The 11,357-nt window shown below is 34.8% G+C and overlaps 1 protein-coding gene across 2 annotated transcripts; it reads right to left on the bottom strand.

Moving 5' to 3' along the window:
* Window positions 1–257: 257 nt before the first annotated feature.
* On the bottom strand, window positions 258–10,923 carry LOC110671768 (probable serine/threonine-protein kinase PBL17). 2 transcript variants are annotated; one of them, XM_021834336.2, is made up of 6 exons: window positions 10,550–10,923; window positions 9,711–10,036; window positions 8,023–8,158; window positions 2,365–2,501; window positions 1,648–1,771; window positions 258–937 (listed from the first exon to the last, which is right to left on the bottom strand). In XM_021834336.2, exons 1-6 carry the CDS (start codon window positions 10,617–10,619, stop codon window positions 420–422), a joined length of 1,311 nt encoding a protein of 436 aa, XP_021690028.1. In that variant the 5' UTR covers window positions 10,620–10,923; the 3' UTR covers window positions 258–419. The 2 variants fall into 2 exon arrangements, with proteins under 2 accessions (XP_021690028.1, XP_021690036.1); XM_021834344.1 differs by having other exon boundaries at window positions 9,711–10,033; window positions 10,550–10,922.
* Between the last annotated feature and the right edge of the window lie 434 nt (window positions 10,924–11,357).

Below are 11,357 nucleotides of genomic sequence, written 5' to 3'. Positions count from 1 at the left end.
AAAAGTAAAATATAGAGACTTGATAGTATATTTTTTAAAATACAAGGATCAAATAATTAATTTTATTAAAATATAGACTAAATAATATTTTTCCCATAATTTAAATACATATAAAAAAAACTAAAGCTTTATGTCAAATTTTTTAAAATGAAAAGGAAGGTTAATGGGCCGCCAATAATATATCTATATATAATATTTCAATGGTTAGGATTATAATACTATTTGTCAAAAAAAAAAGATTATAATACTATAAAATCTAATGGTTAATAAGATAGAAATTTTACTTTCTTTGTAATTATAGAAGGCACTCGTTTGAAATAAATTTGTTTTAGAAAGGGAACGGGAATAAGGTGAATATTTGATACATTTCTTACAATTTCAGCTTCCATCCATATTGATAAAAGTTCAATGATATGATGCTAGCTTCTCACTGGACTCGAGACTGCAAAATCGGAGCAAGGGTTATAAAGATCACACTCGGTTGAGGGCTTGCTGTTGCTTCTTCCATTTGCCGGTTTGCACCTTCCATTACCTGTACCTGGTTTTCTTGTCTCTGGAGTACAGGAGGAAAGCCCTGAATCATCGTAAAGAGTAACACCTTTCTCATTGCTTTGAAACATTTCATCTTCATCCTTCGACTGAACACCTTCCAGTAATTCAACCACCTGGCACATCAGAGGTCTCCCTTTTGGATTTTGGCTAAGGCATTGGTATGCCAAATTGGTTACTTTCACTGCAGTTTTAACTGAATACTGCCCTTCCATTCTAGGATCTAAGATCCTTAGAACCTTCTTATTGTGGTTCAAAAGTGGCCGGGCCCACTCAACCAGGTTGTGTTCTCGGCTAGGTCTACCCTTGTCCAAGGCCCTCCGTCCGAGAAGCAATTCAAGCAGCACTACTCCAAAACCATAAACATCACTCCGAGCAGTTAAATGCCCTGTCCAGATAAATTACAGCTTAGTTTGGAAAATATTGTTGCCGCTTATATCAGTTGAATGCAACATGATATCACCTTAAAAAGGGAGAAGGGCTAGAACAATTTCAAAAAGGTGCATGACAGTAGACGAAATTTCAGAATTCACCTTTCTACACTTTCCGTCTCCCTTTGGTTCAGGGGAGGGGAAGGGAAAAGCAGGGATACCATAACTGCTGGCCTTAAGGACCAGCAGACCACCAGACAATTGGTCTAATTCTAATGGCATTACAACGTCTACCTTCATATCAAGTACTAGCATCTCGTTTAATGTGAAAGAGGTTCAATTAAATAATGTACAAGAGGAACTTCAAATAATTCTAACATACTCTTAGTGATGAAAGAACAATATACATTACATGATAGATCTTTTTCTCCTGGTAAAATATAGAAAATAAAAATGATCAGTCACCATTTTTTATCAGAGATTTCTGTGACTAACTTTCATTCATATGAACCAGTAAAAATCGTTATTTTCATACTTTAAATTCCATATAGTAACAAATGCTGAAACTTTGAAACAGTTGTTCAGTTCCCACAGTTCAGCAATAAATATGCTATTCTGTTTTGCTTGGCAATAAAGACATTAAAAAATTTAGGTGCACAGAGTCTCCAAAATTTGAAAAATTATCTCCATAAAATTCAACAATTTTCAGCAAATTGTTCCTACGTACCAGTCATTACATATTCAGGTGCAGCATATCCATATGTACCCATCACCCGTGTTGACACATGTGTCTGGTCTCCTATTGGTCCATCCTTCGCCAGTCCAAAGTCTGAAAGCTTTGCATTGAAGTCCTGCATATTATTACCATAATTAAACAAAAGGAACCAACAAAAACTTCACCAATGGAAGGCACTAACTTCAAGAGAACTTAAATTGTCAAAACATATTTAATCAAATTATATTACTTGTTGACGGGAAAAACTTCAACAAGTTGATTGATAATGTATAGAAATTTTTTCCCCCTTCTTTTCATGGGCATTTACTCAACAGTTTGACACTTGTCCTCAAGACTTATAGAATAAAATGAACTTGGGAATTCTAATTAGGAAATCCCATATTCAAATCTGATGGGAAAGGGCTATAAGGATGAGTTAGGGCAACTCTCCATCTTGTAGCCTAAGGTCTAGTGAGCCTTCAATGCACTACCGGAAAAAAACCCCAAGAAAAAGGACAAAGAAATTATTGTTAAGAAATTATTGTTAATAATGAAATAAGTTTTCAACAAGCTCATGGTAATTACATAAGATATTTCACAAACAGGAAATAGCCCCTGCAGATCTATTTAATTGATGAATACACTAAAAAGACAATGAAAGCTAACCTGATAACCACAACCAGGACAAATTAACAGCAATTCATGAATAACAAAACAATTGGAACTAACCCCATCTAGTAGGATGTTTGATGTCTTGAAATCACGATATATGATAGATCTTTCTGCACCATGAAGAAAAGCAAGTCCTTTTGCGGCATCTAAAGCAATCTTCAGTCTTTTTGACCAAGTCAAAGTGCAACCCACTCCTAAGAGCCACAAACAAATTAGAAGAATATAAACACATTTTTATCCTTGAGGCTTATTTTTACAAGACACTTATTCATTCTGTAAAATAATTTTCTGCACAAAATTAAGCTCTAAGTTCACTACACCGTAAAGTAGCACAAAGGAGATCACAACCCTTAATCGGCAAAGCTAAATTGAACCATTGGGAGGTTTAACTAAACTACTAAAGTATAATTACTGTTACATTCATGTTATTGCATGTAAATAGCCATCGGAGCTTGAAAGGGAAACAAGTATGAAAGTATATTATTGACATACTTTAGCTTAAAATGGGTAGGTCAACAAGGCATGAGGAAACCAGTTGCATGTAAAAATTAACTCCCTTTGGTTAAGACTGAGAGTACATCCACTTGATGAAATTGGGTGGATATGTTAATGTCCAAATTCAAAAGAAATGTGCACCTGATATTAATGATCCTTTGCTTGTATGATATCTTACAAGGGTCAAAAATTCAAAAGAAATGTGCACCTGATATTAATGATCCTTTGCTTGTATGATATGAGTGGTTGACCCTTGTAAGATATCATACAAGCAAAGGATCATTAATATCAGGTGCACATTTCTTTTGAATTTGGACATTAACATATCCACCCAATTTCATCAAGTGGATGTACTCTCAGTCTTAACCAAAGGGAGTTAATTTTTAGGAGTTATGTTCATTGTAGGATTGGAATAAGGTTCAATTTAATTTAACCCATTTTTAACTTTTGATCCAATTTAACCCATAAGTTTTTATTTATGCTCGAATTAGCCCAATTAACAAAAATATCATTTTTTAATATTAAAATATAATATAAAAATAATTTATTTAATATTTTAATTATACAAATTATACAATATAAAAATAATATTTTAATATCATTTTTAAAATATTTAATTATTTTGTTTAAATAATATTAAAAAATGACTTGTTAATATTAAAATATTATTTTTATATTGTATAATTAATTATTAATTTGTTTATATATCAAATAATTTATTTAAATAAATTATTTTTAATATTAAAATATTATTTTTTATATTGTATAATTAATTAAATAAAAATATTATTTTTATTATTCAATATTATTAATTGGAATAGTAATAATTTTTAATTTTAATTAATTCTATGAAAATATAACAATATTTTTTTACATTTTCAGTTTAATTAATAATATTGAATAATAAAAATAATATTTTTATTTTTATTAATTAATTATACAATATAAAAATAATATTTTAATATTTAAAAAAATAATTAAATAATATTTTAAAAAATAATTAAATAATTAAATAATTGCACATTTTTGTTAATTGGGCTAATATGAGTATAAATCAAAACTTATGGATTAAATTGGACCAAAAGTTAAAAATAGGCTAAATTGAACCTCCCCAACAAGTACAGGAAGCAAATTAAACCTTATTCCTTGTAGGATTAGGAAACTTAGACTTTTGTTAGGTTTAGAATTTGGTTATTATTATTAAATTTATTATTATGTTAATCTGTTTTAACTTAATATTCCTAATTAGAATTGAATTAGGGCTTCTAATCCTAATGTTATTAGGGTTGTGAACTCTATATATAGGCCTCAATTTTCTACAAAATTTAGATCCTTTGTTGTGACATTATTCAATTGGGTATTAACAATGTTGAGAATTTGTTTCTCTTGGAAATTAGTTTTCCTTTGATTTTCCTGGTTCAACATCAGTTTGGTATTGGAGCAAGTAAAACCCCGCCCAGTGAATTGAACCCAGTGTTCCAGACTTTGACCTCACACTTGTTTCTCTCAAAATTTTAAAACCTCTATTTTCAAGTCACCCTCACCCAAGTTGCCCACTACCAAGCCCTCACAAGCCCAGTCCTCATGATATTAAAAAAATAATAATAAAAAAAGCCTTCAAAACCTAGAAACATAAGCATCATGAACAGCAATAGGAACCACAGATTTCTTTTCTGTTCTTCTTTCTTTCTTGGAATTCTTCTTCCTATTTTCTTGATTTTTCCTCAAAATTTCCATTCCCTGAGTTCGTATTTTGTTTTTCGAGAATCAGATTTCTACCCTTTCTTGTTTTTCTTCGCTTCTTGAAATTCTTCACATGTGGGCTTTGCTTCTAATACATTCCAATGGTATTGCAAGAATGAATAGATCTGGGGTAGTTACTCAAGACTCAAGGATCTCTGAGTTGGAGGAAATAGTTAGGGTTTTGCAAACAGAATCCAAGAAGGATAAGGATGATGTGAGGCAGGAATTGAAGCAGCATGCCTTGCAGAGTGCAATAGAGAGTAGAAGTATGATCAGGGAGGAGTTGCGAGCTATTTTTGGGATTATTTGCCTAATAAAAGTGAAGGAACTGGTCCTGGAGTAAATGAAGAAGTAGGAACCTCTATTGCAGTTGTCACGGAGTAAGTTGTTTATGAACGGCAAACCAACTTCCAACCGTGCGGCACTTAGTCACTAGGCTAGAATAAGTCAGCCTCTCAACTTGGTTAGCCTACAAAATAGACTAACAAGGGCGATGAAGGATAAAAAAAAGTGAGAAAGTACAAAAGGAAACAAAGATAAACAATGGAAAGAGTTTGGCAAAGAGAAAGTAATTTTATAACCCAATAAAATTGGCTGTACAAGTCTGAGGCTACAAGAGAATAGCTTTACAAAGCTAATTATACAAGTGACTCGAGGTGTGTACAAATGAGCACGGAAGTCCCTAGCTAGCCGTCTTAGCTTGTGGTGGAGAAAATGCCGCCTCAACTTGTGGTGGAGATTGAGCCTCATTTGGATGGCTAGGATCTCCTCTTGATCACCTCATTACTTTGGACAGTGGAGATTTGGCCTCAGAAAATATCCAAGCTAGATATCTAGCCCACTTGCCTTAGAAAAATCCGAATATGCTTGGAGAACACTCAAAAGATCCTTCATGAAGCTTGTAGGTCGGCAACCATGGTGGCCCACCTAGGGAGGGCTGCTGCCCAATAACCTTTAGCCAACTGGTCCATTATGCGGTGCAAGACTGTCCCAGGTGGTTCCGGAGATTTCCAGGTGTGAACCTCATATCGGCCTGCCAGCTTCAAGAGCTTCCAACACTCTCCAGGCGCTTAAACCTCACTTGCCAGGTGCTCCGTGCACACCAGTGCGCATTCTGCTCGCCTGCTCGCTCGTTGAACCTCGTTTCCTTGCGCACCCCGCAACCCCACAACGCGCTACAGCGCCTCACTGATTCTCCTACGCACCTGCCTGCCCTGTCAGCATATGAACCTCATTTCCACACGCACTGCCTGCCCAACAGCGCACACCTACCCTTTGCCCCACAAGGACTCACGCATACTGAACCTCACCCGGCAGGCTGCCTTGTGAAAAAATTTGGATTTTATGGGAGCTATTTTGTCAGGCTGTCACACTGTCCTCAGGGGTAAGAGTATTTTCCCTAATCCAAAGGAGAAAGTCAACCAGCAACGAGGAATTGTTAGCAATGGATCTGTAGCTGAGAATGAAGGTATGGCCAAAATTTTACCCAAGATTGAATTAATTACTTTTGAGGGGAAAGAACCTAGGGCGTGGCTAAGAAAATGTGCCAAGTATTTTGAAGAGTAATGGGTACAAATGGTGGGAATTGCAAGTCTATTTTTAGTAGTAGGGCGGATGCTTAGTATCACAATTAGATTACAAGGGAAGCGTCTCATTCTTGGGAAGATTTTAAAAAAAGCCCTCTATGTCAGATTTGGCAGGTTAACGGATGAAATTAGGCCTATGGTAAAGATGACGAGACCTGCCACTTTGTATCATGCATTTGAGGTTGCTAAATTTCAAGAGCAGCTCCTTGGAAGTAGTGGAGTAAATTACAACCCTAAACCAATTTGCCCCTTTGGAACAAATACTAATCTTAATCCTACAGCTATGCCATACAATATCTCACAGTTACATCAGAACTTTCCCAATTCTCCAAAGCCACCAAACACTAATTTCACTACAACTTTGAAATTCCAAAACACAACCAGCAAAACCATTCCATCCCGCCACAGCCAGTCTTCATCTTACCAATCTGCAATGAAAACACCACCACAACACAATTCAACTAGCATAAAACATCCTAGCAACAGTCAGCCTTCATCAAACCAATCTGCAATGAAAATACCCCTACAACACAATTCAGCTGGTTTAAGACAACCTAAGCCATGTTACAGGTGTGGGGAGAAGTATTTCCCTGGTCATGTATCCAAGCAGAAATCAGTGATGGCAATACATGTCACTAAGGCAGATAAGGGGAAATGTTATACTCAGGAAAAAGGTCAGAAAAGAGAGGAATGCCATGATATTTCTCAGGAGGAAGAGGAGGCTGAATGGAAACAAGAGGACATGACTCTTTCTATTCATGCTTTGTAAGGCAACCAAGGAGCAGCAGCTATCAAAGTAATGGGGTGACATCAAAACAGGAAATTGCTGATATTGATAAACAGTGGCAGTACTCATAGTTTTTTGGATGTTGGGGTGGCCAAGGCACTTAAATTAGCATTGGTAGAGGTTCCTACAATTACTGTTCCGGTAGCAAATGGGAGAAAGATGGAGGGCACTAGTGTTTGTCATCAGTTTAATTGGGAAATACAGCCAAATCAGTTTATTTTTGACTTGAGGGTATTGGAATTGGTTAGCTTTGATATGATATTAGGGGTTGATTGGATGAAAAGCTTTAATCCAGTGATGTTTCACTTTGAACGTTCCCAAGTCTTTTTCAGGAAGGGAAGTAGATTCATTACTTTGCAAGGGTTGACTGAAACTTCTACAATGCATAGGATGGTGCCCTGCACTAGCTTTCAACAGCTAGTGCACAGGAATGGGAAGGATCTTGAGGGTTTTGACAGTCAGTACAACCATTCCAGTCTATTTTTAATTTCTAGCAATTTGTAGACAGTCAATTGGAAGTAGCTCCAAAGAATTTATTTCAACTCCGAAACATTATGAGGAATGACATTTCAGTTACTCAGTACCTCATTAAATGTTTGCAGTTACTAAAAAGAATACTACTGGGGAAGCTCAAGCATTCATTCCAGCTTAAATTCCAGAATTCAAACCTTCTTGGGGACAAGAAGGTATTAGAGTGGAGGGTATTGTCACATAAGTAGATAGAGAGCATGAGCTGGAAGAAATGAATAGATGGTGGAGTTGAGAGAGGATAGGTTTTGGAGGGAATGTGAGTCAGTTGTGAGCTGATTTAACCGTAGGAATTGAATGAGCTGGAAGTAACTGAAGTCGTTAAGCAGTTAGGGCATTACTAGAACAGTCATTGGATTATACTATACATAGGAAATGTACCTGTGTAATTGGACATCAGTTGTTCAGTTGAGATTAATAAAGAATATCCGTTCTCTCTCTATCTTCTATTCTTTTCTCTCCTTTTCTTTCTAAATTCCCCAGAGCAGAACTATGGCATAAGCACTAAGATATGTGTTATATAAAATTTCAACCCTTAATAAACGGCAATAATTCAAAGTTGCAACAGCCACTTACTACGAAAAAGATGTTTCTCTAAACTCCCACTTGCCATGTATTCATAGACCAATAGCCTGTGCTCATCTTCACAGCAATACCCAATAAGCTTCACAAGATTTGGGTGACTAAATTGACCTAAATAGTTGACTTCTGCCTGCCAAGAAAACAGTGAATCATAAATACATGCAACCAGGCCCATCTTTACGCAAACAGTTTAAAAGAGAAAAGAAGCTCCTTTTGGTAAATGGCAAGAATTAAGTTCATACACAATGGAAAGAAAAATCATCCCCATATTTTAGATTGATACAATTCCCTTTATTGTAGATGATATAGTTCCTTCCAATCTAACTGCAAATAAGTTTTCATCTTAACTTGTTATATACACTTCTAAATCAGAGAAAATGAGATATTCATTTTGACTTTTTCTTTATAATGGACTCTCACTGTAAGGATGTTAAGTTGGTCTTCATCTAAATCTAATTATTTAGTCATAAGCTTCCCTTAGTTTAGATAATCACCCCAGCTCAGCTATTATGGGAAATTCTTGAGGTTCCAAACTGCATAACAAGAACGAATATATTGACTGCAACTTTAGCAATGCACAGGACAAAAGAAATCAAGAAGAGCTGTATTGCCTAAAGGTGTGCCAAAAGATAATTTCTGTCATATGGTGTCACTAAAAAAAATGAGGAAATATCAAGGATTTGATACCAGGTGTGGAATTGAAGTGAGATGCTGAGAAATGAGAAGCACAATTGAAGTGTCACATGACTGCAAATTTCTTATTAAGCTAAAAGGATATTCCATAACATCACAAATAGATCAACCGTGTCTACGAGAGTGAAAGCTATGCAGCTATAGAGAACATTCATAAAATAAGCATCGTTATAATGAGTATATTGAGATGTATGTGCTGGAAATCCATTATTGGACTAAATAGAAGTGATCAAATTCTGTGGAAGGCAGAGGTGGCACCAATCAATGATAAATTGAGGAAAGGCTGTCTTAAATGTTCTGGAAACTAGAAACATTATCTTGTAGTTGCACACTAATGCAAAGAAGCAAGCAGATTCAAGTAGTAAAAAAGAAGAAGAGTTTCCAGGTAACCTAAAATGATGAGGACAAGAGTTATAAACAGGCACTTTTAGTATCTCAATAGATCATAGATAGCATGCCTTAGAATTAATTGAAAAGAATCATCCACACAGTAGACCTACACTAAATTGATTTAAGACTTAATTGAGCATTATCCCTTTGGAATAATTAATACAAATATAATAAATGTATGTAAGCTCATTCAAAATTTTGCTAACTTAATCCAAAAAGCTCATTCAAAATTTTGCTAACTTAATCCAAAAATACATTAAGTGCATGAGAGTGCAAATGTGCAATACAAGTATCCAACTTATAAAAGTAATATTTCAGCAATTTTCAGTTCTTGATGCTGTGTCTCTCTCCTACCCACCAGCAAACACAAATAATCCTTTCCATCTTTGAAGAAAAAAAAAATATTTCAGAAAAATCTACTGCAAACCAATTTTATCACCACTAAAACCTCTTTCACTTTCATTTGCTTTGAGGAAAAAACTTACTTTACTTATAATTTCAAAAAGTTAATGTAAAAACGTTCTGGAACTGTCAACCAGTGCAAATATGAAATTTATAAAAGAAATTTGCATGCTAAGAAAATATGATAAGGCAAATACCAGCCATTCTCTGTCACCTTGTAACCCATCAGGATTAAGCTCTTTGATGGCAACAACCATGGTCTCATAACCAAGTCTTATGCTTTTGTCTATGACACCCTTATAAACAACTCCAAATCCACCCTCGCCAAGAATGAAATCAGGTCGGAAATGCTTTGTGGCCAATTTCATTTCCTCATATGCAAAGATGTCAACATTACTATATCCTGGATTCTGGCGTAGATCAGTGACATTCTTGGGGACCAATGGAGTGTTGCTGGCGCTTTTTACGTCAAATGAGTCTGGCCTACTTAATTTACTTGCTGGCTGATCAAAGTCTTGTCCTGCTTCGGTTTCACCAGAAATATAAATTAAGCTACCACATATGATTCAGCTAAACACACCAATTTACGCATGTATTTCTATTTAAATTTACCTTATTCACTTCACTTAGGTTTCACTTTGTCGATCTCAAGTTGATAGAAATGCATTAGAAATTTGCTATTTTTCCTTTCACCGAAATTATTTCAAATATGGGAAAAGGTTAATCTTTCACAAACACATAATGAGTTCTGAAACCTTAGTCGAAGAATAAATTTAGAAATGTCAAACTTTTAAAAAATAAACTGATTACATAAAATTGCCGTGGTCAAAAAACATTAATCAAAGCAGCATTAAACTCTTAAAGCCTTCAAGTTCACAACAAACTTTCACCATAATCCTAATGACGGCAAAGGAAATTTTCCATTTGATTTCTATGGAAAATCAAGAGAACCAGAATACAATGCACAACGAAATTAAAAAAGAAAAAGTGAATGAATTTCCATTAAAATAAAAGAAGTATTTATTTAAATAAATACCTTTCTTAGAAGATAATTGCCGTTGTTCTTGAGATACTTGCTTATTTTCTATGCTAAAACAAATTCCCATGAATTTCGACCTTAAAACACAGCTGGATCTATTGCATTTTATCCTAAATAAACAAATAAAAAAATCATCTCGGATGTGAAGAAGAAGAAGAAGAAATGATAAATGCCCTCGGATCCAATCTGGGTCTTCCCGGGATACAAATGGGTTGCCGGAATTCACAAATTAATCCGGCAACAGACAAATAGAAAGAGCCAACCAGTCATGAACAAAAAAAAAAGGAGCAGATGGAAGGAGAGGGAGAGGTTTTAGAGAGAGAAAGAGAGAGATTTTAGTTTTGTAGGAACAGAGTTTTTTTTTTTTTCTCCCTTGATTGGAAGAACAGCCGCCAAAAGCGCCAAACCAAGCGGGCCCCTGATGCCTGGTCACACTAACATTTACCCTTCAATATTTACCTAATTTCATTTTTGCCATTTTCAATTATCTTTTTAAATCATGGTGTGACCAGGAACGCAACCCATTTGTCCGTCACCGGGCCGATTCGGATGAAGTTGGGAGCATAACAAAATTACGTCTCATTTCTTTTTTTAATATTTTAGTATTTAAGTCTCTATTTCCTCAATCTCTTATTAAAAAAATTATTTTATTTATTTATTTACACTACAATTAATTCTTAATTTTAAGTATAATCAACTCTATAAATTTTAAATTAAAATTAATTAAAACTTTAAAAAATTCATGCTCCGCCTCATTCATATCACAAATTCATAATTTATTTTCTAAAATCTAAAATCTAAAATC

This window comes from Hevea brasiliensis, chromosome 12, assembly GCF_030052815.1.
Source record: "Hevea brasiliensis isolate MT/VB/25A 57/8 chromosome 12, ASM3005281v1, whole genome shotgun sequence".
NCBI lineage: Eukaryota > Viridiplantae > Streptophyta > Magnoliopsida > Malpighiales > Euphorbiaceae > Hevea > Hevea brasiliensis.
The sequence above is the reverse complement of the archived record's forward strand: the minus strand, read 5'-3'. Positions and strand labels throughout refer to the sequence as shown.

Coding starts and splice junctions, on each gene's coding strand:
- LOC110671768 (XM_021834336.2), bottom strand. CDS start 10,619: ATGGGAATTTGTTTTAGCATAGAAAATAAGCAAGTATCTCAAGAACAA. Junction 8,159..9,710: donor AAGGTGACAGAGAATGGCTG/GTATTTGCCTTA, acceptor TTTTCTTGGCAG/GCAGAAGTCAACTATTTAGG. Junction 938..1,647: donor ACCTGAATATGTAATGACTG/GTACGTAGGAAC, acceptor TTATCTGGACAG/GGCATTTAACTGCTCGGAGT.